Source organism: Pongo pygmaeus, chromosome 18 (assembly GCF_028885625.2).
Source record: "Pongo pygmaeus isolate AG05252 chromosome 18, NHGRI_mPonPyg2-v2.0_pri, whole genome shotgun sequence".
Lineage (NCBI taxonomy): Eukaryota > Metazoa > Chordata > Mammalia > Primates > Hominidae > Pongo > Pongo pygmaeus.
In genome coordinates this window covers 85,014,013-85,029,220 of record NC_072391.2, presented here as the reverse complement: position 1 = coordinate 85,029,220, position 15,208 = coordinate 85,014,013, and the positions used below count along the sequence as shown (strand labels likewise).

The 15,208-nt window shown below is 49.9% G+C and overlaps 1 protein-coding gene across 28 annotated transcripts in view; it reads left to right on the top strand.

The window, feature by feature from the left end:
* The window catches only part of KLHDC4 (kelch domain containing 4), a 77,059-nt gene that overhangs the window by 41,632 nt on the left and 20,219 nt on the right, over positions 1-15,208 (top strand). For 17 of the 28 annotated variants that reach the window (XR_010124270.1, XR_010124272.1, XR_008494575.2 and 14 more), the window contains 2 exons: positions 1,893-1,985; positions 5,622-5,781. Coding sequence is in view for 15 of the 28 variants with exons in the window: in XM_063654168.1 (XP_063510238.1) it covers positions 1,893-1,985; positions 5,622-5,781 (253 nt within the window). In the remaining 13 variants the exon portion in view is untranslated. Of the gene's footprint in view, positions 1-1,892; positions 1,986-4,249; positions 4,316-5,621; positions 5,782-15,208 lie in introns of all 28 variants that reach the window. The other 11 variants (XR_008494570.2, XR_010124268.1, XR_010124271.1 and 8 more) reach the window with 1 other exon arrangement.

Here is a 15,208-nt window from a genome sequence, read left to right as displayed (position 1 = left end):
ATCTCTGCTTTATTTGAAATTCTTTGATTACTAGGGAAGTTGATTATAGTTTTGTTTTTATCATTTGTGTGTATTTTTAAGGTTTTAAATTTGCTTTTTGTATTTTTTTATTGCCATGTATTTTTATATCAGTTTTATTGAGACATAATTACAATAAAATTCAATAAAATGCATACCTTTTAGGTGTACACTTAGATGAGTGTTAAGAAATATACACACCCAACCGGACACAGTGGCTCATGCTTGTAATCCCAGCACTTTGGGAGGCCGAGGCAGGCAGATCACCTGAGGTCAGGAGTTCGAGACCAGCCTGACCAATATGATGAAACCCCATCTCTACTAAAAATACAAAAATTAGCTGGTCGTGGTGGCGGGCACCTGTAATCCCAGCTACTGGGGAGGCTGAGACAGGAGATTCGCTTGAACCCTGGAGGAGGAGGTTGCAGTGAGCCGAGATTGCAGCATTGCACGCCAGCCTGGGCAACTTATGTAATTACTGCTACAGTCAAGATGTAGGCCCTTCTTGTCATCCCAGAGAGCTGTAGTTGGTCCCCTCCCAGCCCCTGCCCCGAGCAGCCATCCTGGGCTGAAGACGGATCTCTCCTTTAAGACGCTTGTGTGCATGGAGTCCAGCAGAACCTGCCTTCCTTCAGCGAGATGTTTTTAAGATTCATTCGCATTGCTGTGTGCATCAGTAAACGATTCCTTTTTGTTTCTGAGAAGTCCTTCCCCATGTGGGGAGCACCACATGCTGTTCATTCACCCACTGAGGGACAGCTCGGCTGCTGGCGGTGACACTTACAAGAGCATCTGTAAACGTGTGCATGTCCGTCTGTGTGGACTGGTGTTTTCTTTTCTCTTGAGTCCATGTTTAGCGTCAGATTGCTAAGCTGTGCACTAAGTTTATGTTTCACCATTGTTTCACTGTCTTACGTGCTCACTGGTGCCATGGGCTCCAGCCGCCCCGTGTCCTCGCCAGCACCTGATGTTGTCTTGATCTCAGGTGCCCAGCCATGTGTGGTAGGAGGCCACTGTGGACTTGGCGTATGTTTCCCTGACCACTTGTGATGTTGGGCATCTTTTCCTTTTTTCATTGGCCATTTTACATCTTTTTTTCCCTCATTTTTCTGTCTTACAAACTTTCTGATCAAATCTTTTGTCTGTATTTTTATTGGGTCATTTATCTTACTATTAAGATAGAATTCTGGGCCGGGCACAGTGGCTCATGCCTGTAATCTCAGCACTTTGGGAGGCTGAGTCAGGCAGATCACTTGAGGTCAGGAGTTCGAGACCAGCCTGGCCAACATGGTGAAATCCCATCTCTACTAGAAATACAAAAAATCAGCCGGGTGTGGTGGTGCATGCTTGTAATTCCAGCTACTTAGGAGGCTGAGGCAGGAGAACCGCTTGAACCTGTGAAGCAGAGGTGGCAGTGAGCCGAGATCTGGCCACTGAACTCTAGCCTGGGAGACAGAGGGATACTCCATCTCAAAAAAAATAAAAAGATAGAATTCTGTATATATTCTGGATACAAGTCATTTGTCAGTCATGTGTTTCAAGATATTTCTCTCAGTCTGTTGCTTGTCTTTTTATTTTCTAATGGTGTATTTTTGAAGTTTTTTGTTTTGGCGGAGTCCGGTTTATAATGTTATGCAGTCCACGGTCTTGGAGATGTTCTCCTGTTTTATTCTTGAGGTTTGAGCGGGGCTAGCTGGGCTCTTAGCAGGATGGTTTTGGTAGCTCTTGAATCAGATTAAATGGTATTTAATTTGTGAGCAGTAAGTGCTCACAAAACAGAAATCAGTGTAAAAATTGGGTTTTGTTTGTTGTCGTCTTTAGAGCAACCAGAAATTAAGCAAGTTGATAGTGTCTTTTTGTTTCTTTCATTTTAGATCAACAGGCGGTCCTTCGGGTCGGAGTGGACATCGGATGGTGGCCTGGAAGAGACAATTGATCCTTTTTGGTGGCTTCCATGAGAGTACACGGTTGGTACCAAGAATGGAAAAATCTTTCTCTCCTGAAGCATTAAGGAGTGGGCTTTTTATAGGAAGAGCATTCTGAATACACAAGAAAGACGCACCCATCCTCCCAAATCCAGCTTCATGGGCTTTGGGCAGCCACACAGGGCCTTGCCCTCCAAAAAGCCTCACACCTGGCCTCACACTGGCTTCATGCTGTATTCCTATTGAAATTCTTAACCATTGTTGAACAAGGGACCCCATATTTTAATTTTACACCAGGCCCTGCAAATGATGTGGCTAGTTCTATCTAAAATGGGGTTTTGGCTGGGCATGGTGCCTCACGCCTATAATTCCAGCACTTTGGGAGGCTGAGGCGGCTGGATCACTTGAGGTCAAGAGTTCGAAACCAGCCTGGCCAACAGAGTGAAACCCTGTCTCTACTAAAAATACAAAAATTGGCCAGGCATGGTGGCACGTGCCTGTAATCCCAGCTACTCGGGAGGCTGAGGCAGGAGAATCACTCGAACCCAGGAGAGGGAGGTTGCAGTGAGTTGAGATCGTGTCACTGAACTCCAGCGTGGGTGACAAAGTGAGGCTTTGTTTGAAAAAAAAAATAAATAAATAAAATGGGATTCTCAAACCTTAGCCTGGTTCAGAATACCCTGGAGGGCTGGTTAGAGTGCTGATCGCAGCTCTGTCTCAGAGGCCTGGAGTGAGGCCCAAGAATCTGCATTTTAACAAGCTCCCAGGTGATGTTGACGTTGCTGGCCAGGGGACCTCACTTTGAGAGCCACGGGTCTGTAATCACTTCAAAACACTCCTGTCCGGGAGAGCAGTGATAGCACACTCTCCACAGCGATGCCAGAAGAGGCCTGCGGTTCTCTTTTGATGTCACGTGGGTGTTCGTGCAGCCGGGATGGCTGCCTAGAGTGAGCTGCGGGCTCTATTGTTTTAGGCCTGTCATCTGCTCACATACCTTCTTGAGCTTTCTTAGTTCAGTCCAGAAAAGCAAGACACAGGGGAGCTGGTTATCCCTGTTTCTGTCATAAGCGCAGTAGTGTTCTGAGTGAAGTGTCACAGACTCTACAACCCTGGTGAAGGCCATCTTTGAAGGGCTTTCTGCTGGCCTCGTGGTGTCGGAGACAGTGGCTGTCTGTATCTCCGGGGCCTCATTTGAAGCCCTCTTTCTCTACTGGTCCCTCAGGAACCAGCATGGCAATTGATTGATGTGAAGGTGCCACTTACACCTTTGTCACATGGTGAGTCCAGTTGCACCCTCTCGTGATTCTTGGTCCATCGTGATAAGTCTGAACAGCCTCCCAAAGTGCTGGGATTACAGGCGTGAGCCACTGCACCCAGCCAGGTTTCAGATTTTCTTCACTGATATACTCTCATTAATTTTGTGAATTGGGGGGAAAAAGGTATCCAAATTCTTAAATACTTTTCAAGGGGGAAAGATTTAAAAATGTAATTCAAACTAAAAAGTATTTAAGGCTGGGCATAGTGGCTCACACCTGTGATGCCAGCACTTTGGGAGGCTGAGGTGGGTGGATCACTTGAGGCCAGAAGTTTGAGACCAGCCTGGCCAACATGGCGAAAACTCATCTCTACTAAAAAATACAAAAAAATTAGCCAGGTGTGGTGGTGCACACCTTTAATCCCAGGCACTTGGGAGGCTGAGACAAGAGAATCGCTTGAACTGGGGAGGCGGATGTTGAAGTGAGCTGCCATGCCCGGCTAATTTTTGTATTTTTAGTAGAGACAGGTTTTCACTATGTTGGCCAGGCTGGTCTCGAACTCCTGACCTCATGATCCACATGCCTCGGCCTCCCAAAGTGCTGGGATTATAGGCGTGAGCCACCGCACCTAGCCTTATGTTCATTCTTAAAATTTATTTTAAAACAAATAATTGTCAGAATGCACACATAAGTTTGTCAGAGCATTAATTCATTACTTACTATGTGTAGGACACTGAGATTGTACAGCCCCTTCCTCCTTTGAATTTACGGGTTATAAATCAAATCATGCTTCATGTTTGTTTTAACTTGCAACCATTTTAAAATCAGAACTTTATTCAAAGTTATTGTTATCTTGCTTAAAATTATTTAAATACCAACTATGAGTTTTCCTTAAACTCTATTCTGCATTTATAGAGAAAATATTCTGTATTTATCTTACGTGCAAAGTAGAATCTTTGTACCAAAAATCTGCGACCTGAAATCTGAAAAAACAGTGGTCTGTAGCAGTCTTTTAAAGATTACGAGCTTCCACATTTCCACATTCCTCAGATTCTATCTATATGAAGAGCCATCGTCCTGTGAAGGATGTGGTCAGTCTGAGTTGCAGTCAGCAAGGTCAGGTTATCTTTTCTTTCTTCTGTTTTTGAGACAGAATCTCACTCGGTCGCCCAGGCTGGAGTGCAGTGGCGCGATCTCAGCTCACTGCAGCCTCCACCTCCTAGGTTCAAACTATTCTAGTGCCTTAGCCTCCTGAGTAGCTGGGATTATAGGCACCCGCCCCCATGCCTGGCTAATTTTTTGTATTTTTAGTAGAGATGAGGTTTCACCATATTGGCCAGGCTGGTTTTGAACTCCTGGCCTCAAGTGATCCACCTACCTCAGACTCCCAAAGTGCTGGGATTACAGGCGTGAGCCACTGTGCCCAGCCTGTTTATCTTAAGACCAGATGTGGCAGCTGGTGCTGGGTAAACTCCCTGTGACTTTTCCTGCTTCACACAAAACAGGAACAAACAGGAGAAAAACCGGGCACTTGAGACTTGGGCTAGAGCTGCTTGCTCTTCCATGTTTTCTTTCCTTAAAAAATCAGTTTGGCTCTCCTTTTTGAGTAGCTGGAGAGCAGCCCCTTACCCTTTCACAATTATTCTGTCAAAGTTCCACATTAGGACAGGACGTTCTGGGTGTGCCTTAGAGTCTCCCCATGCCTCCAGCAAAGCTGCCACTTCCCTCTTCAGCCCAGTCTGTGTGCTGGGTCCAGCAGGCACTGAGCAGCGCAGGGCTGCTGGGCTTCCTTGCCGTGCTGTGATTTCGGGCGCAGAGGATCAGCTTCTGTGGTCTTCAGTTTCCCCAGAGCGCCCAGTCCCCTGGCTCACTCCTCCAGTCCACTGTGGGGCCTTACCGCCCTTGCTGCCAGGCTGCTTACACCTCCGTTCTGATCGTCCCATTGGAGGCGCCATTCACTGCTGCCTTTACGGTTGCATACCTAGTAACCTAATGGAATTGTTCGTGATTGTGTTAACTGTGTAAGAAAATGCAGTATGGCTTTCAGATTAAATTCCTCTGCCTCTGTGGGCCAGCATTATTTCCGGTTTTCAAATGCAAACTCACACGTGCTTGTGGTCCTTTCATATAAATTCAAACTTGAATTAAACAGGTGACTTGGTAAAAATGTTGCGCTGTCTCCAGGTAGACTGTATCAAGATTGAGTTTGAGGAGACCTGACTGGTGTCTCTGGCTTGTTGCAGGGAAAGTGCCCACGTTTCTGTGTTGATTGTTGTGTTGGTGTAAGAGCAGAGGAGAAAAATGGTTTGAGTTTTTTCCCAAACAGTAGGAAATTTACCTTTAATTTAAATCAGTTCAATTTTTAATGTCAGGGCTTTTCCCAGTGTTACGGACCCTGACAGCTGGTGTTCGTTCTAACCAGGGATTACATCTACTACAACGACGTGTATACCTTTAATCTGGACACCTTCACATGGAGCAAGCTGTCCCCGTCAGGGACAGGGCCCACACCCAGATCAGGCTGCCAGATGTCCGTCACTCCCCAGGGCGGCATCATCATCTACGGGGGCTACTCGAAACAGGTAAGGCCCGGGGTGGGGAAACAGGCAAGGCGCGGGGTGGGGAAACAGGCAAGGAGCGGCGTGAGGAAACAGGCAAGGCGCGGGGTGGGGAAACAGGCAAGGCGTGGCGTGGGGAAACAGGCAAGGAGCCGGGTGGGGAAACAGGCAAGGAGCGGGGTGGGAAACAGGCAAGGAGCCGCGTGGGGAAACAGGCAAGGAGCGGCGTGGGGAAACAGGCAAGGAGCGGTGTGGGGAAACAGACAAGGTGCGGGGTGGGAAACAGGCAAGGCGAGGGGTGGGGAAACAGGCAAGGAGTGGGGTGGGAAACAGGCAAGGAGCGGCGTAGGGAAACAGGCAAGGCGCGGGGCGGGGAAACAGGCAAGGCGCGGGGCGGGGAAACAGGCAAGGCGCGGGGCGGGGAAACAGGCAAGGCGCGGGGCGGGGAAACAGGCAAGGCGCGGGGCGGGGAAACAGGCAAGGCGGGGTGTGGGGAAACAGGTGAGTTTCAGCGTGGGAAAACAGACGCTGCTGTCTGTGGTCTCTTCAGTTTCATGAACATTGAAACTTTCACATGGGATTACTCATTGGTTGAATATAAACAGTTCTTTGTATTGAATTAGAAATAGAGATAGTGTTAATCGGCTCTTCTGTGAACTTGGTGCCATGTTAGGGCCCTGTTCTGTTCTCCTCCACATCCCTGTCAGCAGTGCAGTGTGAGCGATTCTGTGTTCTGAGGGTCTCTTTCCTGCACCATGGACACTCACTACTGTGTAGTATTCCCTGTGGAATGAAATTCTCCTCGCTCCTGTTAATGGGCTTGTTCCTTTGGTAACCTGAGAACAGTGCTGACAGGAATGTTCTCGCGCCCACACTGGAGCCTCCTGCTCGTGGGGCGTGTGCTCCACAGAGGCGGCTGGCGCAGGCTCTGTCCTTGGCACTCAAGTGTTCCTGTTGCTTCACTTCCATTTCACACTCTGCCAACCTTTACATTTCTGTGAATCTGAGAGGTACGAAATAGTATCTCACTGTAGGGTTTTTAAAAATCCTTTGTATTTTGAAAATTTTCAACCACAGCTAACTTGAAAGAATTTTACGGGGAACACCTGTATACTCCTCCTAGATCCTGCTATTAAGATTTTGCTATACTTAGGCCGGGCACAGTGGCTCATGCCTGTAATCCCAGCACTTTGGGAGGCTGAGGTGGGTGGCTCACAAGGTCAGGAGATCGAGACCATCCTGGCTAACACCGTGAAACCCCGTCTCTACTAAAAATACAAAAAATTAGCTGGGCGTGGCGGTGGGCGCCTGTAGTCGGTGGTAATTTCTTATGCGTCATTTACCCACAGTGAGGGGACACATTTTTACAAGTGCACGCACCATGTGACCCACACCCTGATCCTGCCGTGCCCTTCCCACTCGGCCCTGCTGCCCTCCCCCCAGCCCGGAGGTGAGGCTGCTCTGATTTTCCCACCATAATAGATCTGCCTGTCCTGGAGCTTCTGCTAAACAGAATCACCCAGATGTGGGGCCAGTCTTCTTTCACTCAGCTTTTCAGATGCTCATGTTGCATGTTTCTGTTCATTGCTACCTCATGCTAAAGTGCTCCATTGTATGACTGTCCCACAGTTTGTGGTTCTGTTTTTTGTTGATGGACACCTGGGCTGTTTCCATTCTTCAGAAGACACAGCCTTTGGAAGCAGCTGTGAATAAAGCTGCTATGAGCGCATCCATATGAATTTTTTGAGTGGCTACATGCGTTGGTTTCTCTTGGGTAAATAGATATCTAGAGTGGAACTGCTGGGCCCTGGGGTGGGTGTGGGTGTGGGTGTTATTTAATAAGGAGTGGTCAGCTCTCTTCCCAAAGCAGTGGCCGGCTCCACTTGCGCTGGAAATGTTGGGGAGTTCCCATCGCCCCCTGTTCTTACCAGCCCCGATGGCGTCAGTCTTTCCGTTTTTAGCTACTCTGGTGGATGTGTGGTACCTCATGGTTTTAATTTGCATTTCTCTGATGACTGCTGGTGTTGAGTGCTTTTCATGAGCTTCTCTTTCCTGAAGTGTGTGTTCATGTCTTCTGCTATTTTTAATGGGCTGTAGTTTTGTTAGTCGTAGAAGGTGACATTCTGGATACCAGTTCTTTTCAGGTGTGTGGATTACAAATACCCTCCCAGTAGTGGCTTGGCTGGTCACCTTCCTAAGTGTTTGTTGATGAGAAGCTTTGAGTTCTGATAAAATCTAATTTATTATGTTTTTCTTTTGTGATTATTGCTGTCTGTGATACAGGAAGACCTTGTTTACCTTCAGTAACAAAGATTTTCTTTCATTTTTCTCTAAAAATTATATGGTTTCACAGTTAGTCCCTTGATCTGCCCGGAACTAATTCTCAAGAGTACCATGAGGTGAGCGTTGAGGCTGTTTCCCCCATATAGATACTCACTTATCTCAGCATCGTCTGTTGAAAAGGCTTCTTAGGCCGAGCACAGTGGCTCACGCCTGTAATCCCAGCACTTTGGGAGGCTGAAGCGGGTGGATCACTTGAGGTCAGGAGTTCGAGATCAGCCTGGCCAACATGGTGAAACCCCGTCTCTACTGAAAAATACAAAAATTAGCCAAGCATAGTGGGGCATTCCTATAATCCCAGCTACTCGGGAGGCTGAGATAGGAGAATCACTTGAACCCGGGAGGCGGAGGTTGCAGTGAACCAAGATTGTGCTACTACATTCCAGCCTGGGCAATAGAGCAAGACTCGTCTCAAAAAAAAGAAAAAAGAAAAGGCTTTTTATTCTCCATTGAATACCTTAGGAAGCTTTGTTGAAAATCACATGCCTGCAGGAACGTAGATCTGTTTCTCCGTTCTGATCCACGTTCATTCTGCTGCCCTGGCAATAAAGGATTTCAGCCTTTTAATGACAATTGGTCAGAGATTGAACCAAGTTGATCGGAATGAACCGATTTTTTTCTTGGTCATCTTTTGTTCTGCACGGAGAAAATCACCCTATTTTCTGAAGTAGTGGCTGGCATCCGTCAGGCTTGTCTAGATACTCTGGCATGTGGGAGGGCACTGAGAACAGGCTGACTTGGCCGAAAGCCAGGCAGGATGCCCCGGTCTAGTGCTTTCTCCCAGCAGATTCGTCATAGAGTGCAGCAGGACAGTGAACAGCCAGACTGGCAAAGCTGTATCGCTTTCATCAGAATCGCATGTCATTCTCAGCAGCTGCTGTCTGCAGCCACATGCACCCGCCCTCAGTCTGACGGTGGATGATCTCAATCCACTTAGTTCAGTAGCTCTTGGCCCTGAGCCTGTGGCATTTGGAATTGCAGTGAAAAGCTTGTCTGTTTGGATTCATGAGGGATTTATCAGAATTAGCGAGAGATTTGAGTTGTGAATGGTATGGAGTGTAAAAAAAAGTCAGTAGCCTAAGCAGGTGGTCAGCTGCGCCATGGCCAAAGCGGCAGTCTGCAAGAACTGATAGAAACTTTGATACATGGCCTGTACCTGAGCTTGGGGCTGGGGGAAGCTCGTCCTTGCTCTGGCGCCATTACACCCGTACCCCCCCATGCTCTGTCCTCTTGGCAGGACCCAGCTGTGCTGTGCTGCTGCACGGCCCAGGCCAGAGAAGACCGCACACACTGTGGGCACATGCCTCTCCCCGATGCAGGCCCCGTCCATGCTCCCAGGAGGTCCTGCCACCCGTCACCCACCCTCACCTCACATTTCACTGAGCAAGTAGAGGTGGCTTGGAGAGTGCCTGACCCCTGCCCACTGCCACACACTGCACTCTCCTGCCAGAGCTAGCGCCTCCCCGGGGCCCTCAGGATCACACCACAGTGCAGCAGCTGGAGTGACCTGCAGAGATGCAAGCCAGGCCAGGTCTCCTCCATGCAGAACCCCCATGGTCCTCATCTCAGCAGGGCTGCCCCCAGCTTCCATCCCCCTGCATGTCCTTGCCCTTCTGCTCACCATCCTCCCTGCTGGAGACAGACTTGGCCATTGTCTCTCAGCCTGGAGAAGAGAGTCTCACAGGGCCAGACCTGTGTCCGCTTGCGTGCCTGGTGCCCGGACAGTGGCGTGCTTGACAGTGTTTGGTCAGTTGAAGGCATTCTGACCCTGGTTCTGCATGGCGAGGCTCCGGAGTCTGACATGTGAAGAGCTCGGCTTCATGAAGTGGACGGTAGTGCTCAGAGCCTTGACCTTGGGGCTGAACCTGCCTCTAGATTAAGAGGAACTCACAGACACCTGCCCTCCTTCCTCCTCCTGTAACGAGATCCCGTCCCAGGCTCCCTCAGGAGATGCATCTGAGTAGCCTCGGGAGGACTTTAAACACCCTCCAGGCTCTGTGCTGCCACGAAGAACCGGCAGCTTTGGTCAGTGTCGTAACCGGGTTTTATAAATTCCGAGTCAGTCTGGGTACAGCTAGTGCTTTGACTACGATGACTTGTATACTAACAAAAGAGATGCAGCTTGTGGCACAACAGACCCAGCAGCATTCATGTGTCAAAGACTCAGTCCTTAGACCCAGCAGCATTCACATGTGCAAAGACTCAGTCCTTAGTATGTGCTTCCGGTGTTGTGGGAGCTTCCGGAGAGGGGGAATTCTTGTTCCATGCTCCGCGTGGCCGTGGAGCATGCTGGCAGAGGCCAAAGCATCCTTTCATTTGCCACTTGGGAGCTGAGCTCCTGGAAGACCAGAAGCAGACAATTGTTGCGAGTGTGGATTGTATGACTCGGGAGATCCCAGCTGACCTCGGAGCCAGAGCTCCATGTCCACCAGGCTCCTGAGCTCCGTGACCAGCTCTCCCAGGTCACCGGCTGCAAGGTGTCTCAGCTTGTCTCGTGCTGGGGAATTGGGCGCGACAGTGGCTCCTACTCATGTTCCAGCACACACAGACCTGTGGCCACACCTATTTCTGGGTGTATTTTTTTTTTTTTTTTTTGAGACGGAGTCTCGCTCTATCCCCCAGGCTGGAGTGCAGTGGGGCAATCTTGGCTCACTGCAAGCTCCACCCCCCGGGTTCACGCCATTCTCCTGCCTCCGGAGTAGCTGGGACTACAGGCACCTGCCACCACACCCGGCTAATTTTTTTATTTTTAGTAGAGACGGGGTTTCACCGTGTTAGCCAGGATGGTCTTGATCTCCTGACCTCGTGATCCGCCTGTCTCGGCCTCCCAAAGTGCTGGGATGACAGGCTTGAGCCACCGTGCCCGGCCTTCTGGGTGTATTTTTTAGTGGCGAAGCTGAAAATGTTCAGGCTTGGAAAGTGACGGGAAGAAGTCTTGGCTGTGGGGTGTTGAGTGGCCGTTGGCCGTTAAGAAGGTGGTCTCGGATGTGGATGGGAAGGTGCCCTGGGGCCCAGCTTCAGGTACAGAAGCAGGCAGGGCCTTGTCCCAGTTCAGACACGCAGAGGGGCTTGACCAGGTTCCAGGAGAAAGGACTGAGTGACTGGAGAGGCAGGCATGGTGGGGACCCCGGGCTGGCTCTGCAGAAACCATCCCGACAGCAGTGTCCCCAAAGAGCCTGCGGCTGTGGCAGGGGACATGCGTGGGCTTCTGGAGCAGCTTCCCTGAAGCAGTTTTCAAAAGGAAGCTGAGTAGAAGTCGTGCTGATGGAAGTGATGCTGAATGTAATCGACAGTGGGTTATTGTAGCAGCAGCCCTGCCTAGAGGGGGTGCGCGGGTTCGTGCTGCTCTCGCCACAGGTGTTATTGTAGCAGCAGCCCTGCCTAGAGGGGGTGCGCGGGTTCATGCTGCTCTCGCCACAGGTGTTATTGTAGCAGCAGCCCTGCCTAGAGGGGGTGCGCGGGTTCATGCTGCTCTCGCCACAGGTGGTTGGGCGGGGGTCCTTTCGTCATGGGTCCCTCTCTCCCAAGCCCTGCGAAATGTGAGATGCCTCCTGTGCACTGATGTGGTGCGGCGTCTCCGCAGGGGCTCATCACCTGTGGTTGTGTGAGGTGAGGAGGGCACGGTGCATGCGGTCGCTGCTTGCCCGAGCTGTGCTCTTGATGGGCCGCTGGACCCGCGTCTGGCGAAGGTGGTTTAGGAGTCGTCTCCGGGCGCCTGGATGGACAGTCTCAGTGGTGTGGGAAGGAGCGGCCCCTGTGGTTTCTGTGTTCACACACGTCCGCTTGGAACCGACACCCTTTCCCTGCCTGATTGTGCTTTCGGTGAACATCGGTGCTGCCGTCAGCACTGTCTTCTCCCAGGACCAGTCGTCTGGCCGTCTCCTTCCACACACGCTCCCCAGCCATGGAGCGCCTTTATCTACCTACCGCTGCACCGCCGGCCCCTTCTGTGACCAGGCCTGAGCCGATGACAGGGTCCTTGGGGCGACCCTGAGTGTCTTCTGCTCTCCTGATGATTGAAATGGGTCAGCGTCTGAGCCGACAGCCGGTTGAGCCAAAGCGGCTGCATTGAGGACTCACTGCAGGCTAAGCTAAGTGGCCTGTACTTCTTTGGGAGGTGGGGTCTCATCAGGGGATGTGGCTGCAGGCTAAGCTAGGTGGCCTGTACTACATTGTACGGGAGGTGGGGGCCCGTTGGGACTTGGCATGTGTGGCCAGTGCTCCTCGAAACGTTCAGGCTCAGCTGTCCTGGGCTCTGGGGTCTCAGCCGGATGCTGAGTAATTCCAGAGCCAGCCCTATTGCACTCACCCTCCATGTTGACACTTGATCTCTTTCTCAGATGTCTTTGCATTCCAGCGATAATGTATTAGAATGAAGTCTAACGTCTCCAAAAATTCATGCAGATTCTGTTTACTTCTTTAGCATAGCCGAATCGGTTTTTGTGGAAAGACTTACTACGTGAATGTAAAGCTGGTTTGGTGTACACTAATAGAGCTTGAGTACAGGTGATCCAGAAAAACAGAGGGCCACAAGGCTGCTGTCTGTTACTTTCTTTGAAGACAGGTAGGTTGGATTTTGGGAAAAGTCACAACACTTCAAGAAAAGAAACTGCTGTAGAAGGAGGAGTTAGAAGCTGTTGGGGAGGTCGAACCGTGAGCCCTGTTAGAGGGTGTGGCCAGCCAGCTGTGTGCCGGAAGGAACCTGTGGACCTGTGTGAGCAGAGCAGGCCTTGTGAAGTGCTCCAGCTCTCTGGCTTGCATGGTCTGGAGGGAAACTCCTTATATATTGTAGCATAAAACATTCCCCTACAACCTGTTAATTCTAAGAAGAAAATGTTGCTGTCAGCAAAATGACAGTTTACATAGACAGGTGCAGGGTACTACAAGGAGACAGACCTGCCGAAGCTAAGCAGCGATTTGAGTTTCTGATAACAAATAGAAACGTCACTGAATTCCTTCCTTGTCCCCCCAGCAGATGAAGTCTCTGGGTGTCAATTCAGTTCCCAATAATGCTGGGCCCTTAGGTTTAGAAAAGCAGGCACGGAAATGACAGCCATTTTCTATCAACCTGCTGCAAAAAGAGACTAGTCTCAATCACTGTCTGTGATGTGCAGCAGCTGCATCACTTGAATCGCACAGATGTTTCCAGAAGGAGAAAAAAGAGACCTAGACTCAGTTTCCACTTCCTGAGATTCAGATCACTCTCCATATGGCCAGTGTGGAGCCCTCTTAGTTTAGGACACTCAGGCCCAGGTGGAAATACAGTGGATCATTTGCATGTTTCAAAAGGAAAGTGTTTTTCTTCCATTATACTAAATACAGTATGTGTTAGCTATAAGAAAAATAACTATAAACAAATATTTCCTTGCTCTACCAGATGGGAGGGCCTAGAAGCAATACTACCCGGTAGCAGTTTACACATCCAGTGCCCAAATCTTGGTCTCTTTAATTTTTGAGACGTCTCACTCTGTCATCCAGGCTGGAGTGCAGTGGTATGATCTTGGCTCACTGCAGCCTCTGCCTTTCAGGCTCAAGTAGTCCTCCCACCTCAGCGTTGGGAGTAGCTGAGACTACAGATGCATGCCACCATGCCTGGCTGATTTTTGTATTTTTTGGGAGAGACGGGTTTTTGCCATTGCCCAGGCTGGTCTTGAACTCCTGAACTCAAGCAATCTGCCCACCTTGGTCTCTCAAAGTGCTAGGATTACAGCAAATCTTGGTTTCTTGGTTTCTTTCTTTTTTTTTTTTTGAGACGGAGTCTCGCTCTGTCGCCCAGGCTGGAGTGCAGTGGCGAGATCTCGGCTCACTGCAAGCTCCGCCTCCTTGGTTCACACCATTCTCCTGCCTCAGCCTCCCTAGTAGCTGGGACTACAGGCGCCTGCCACTGCGCCCAGCTAATTTTTTTGTATTTTTCGTAGAGACGGGGTTTCACCGTGTTAGCCAGGATTAGTCTTGATCTCCTGACCTCATGGTCTGCTCCCACTCGGCCTCCCAAAATGCTAGGATTACAGGCGTGAGCCACCGCGCCTGGCCCCTGGTTTCTTGGTTTCTAACACCATTCTCCCAACAAAGGGAACCAGGGCTCTGTTGAGAAATGGCTAATCGTAGGGCTGAGCAGGGAGTATATAGGAGGAATTGAGCATCTTGTGGTGCCAGAGCCTAAGGAGGTGCTCAAAGAAACCCACAAAGATGGTGCAAGTCACAGGGACCCAAGAGTAGCTGTAAAGGCTCCTAGTGGCAGCTGTGTGTTGTTGAACAACCCGAGCAACAAAGATGGGTGGTGATAGAGCATAGCCGAACTCTACGTCAGTATCCACGAGACATAGCACGTACCCAAAGTCTACGTCAATATCCACGAGACATAGCGCGTACCCAAAGTCTACATAAATATCCACAAGACCATAGCGTGTACCCAAAGTCTACATCAATATCCACGAGACATAGTGTGTACCCAAAGTCTACATAAACATCCACGAGACCATAGCGTGTACCCAAAGTCTATGTCAGTATCCACGAGACACAGCGCGTACCCAAAGTCTACATAAATATCCACGAGACCATAGCGTGTACCCAAAGTCTACGTCAATATCTACGAGACATAGAGCATACCTGAAGTCTGTGTCAATATCTATGAGACATAGAGCCTACCCGAAGTCTACATAAATATCCACAAGACCTTAGAATGTGCCCAAAGTTTATGTCAATATCCATGAGACACAGAGCGTGCCCAAAGCCTGTGTCAGTATCCACGAGGCACAGAGCATGCCTGAAGTCTGTGTCAGTATCCACGAGGCACAGAGCGTGCCTGAAGTCTGTGTCAGTACCCCTGTGACCACAGTAGCATGGCCGAAGTCTGTGTCAATATCTGTGAGAACGTAGAGCTGAAGAGAAACTGTCAGACACGACCTCAGCCAGGCGACCTCAGCCAGGCGGTCGACGTCAGCATCCACCGTGATGAGTCCTGTTGATGGTGTGGCCCCTTGATGGGACGTGATGAGATGGGCACTTCACCCCAGGGGTCGTCCTAATGATTCATAACCCCAGTCTAATGAGAAAGACAGCAGACATTCCCAGTAGGGGGGCACTCTATAAAACACCTGAGCCATCCACA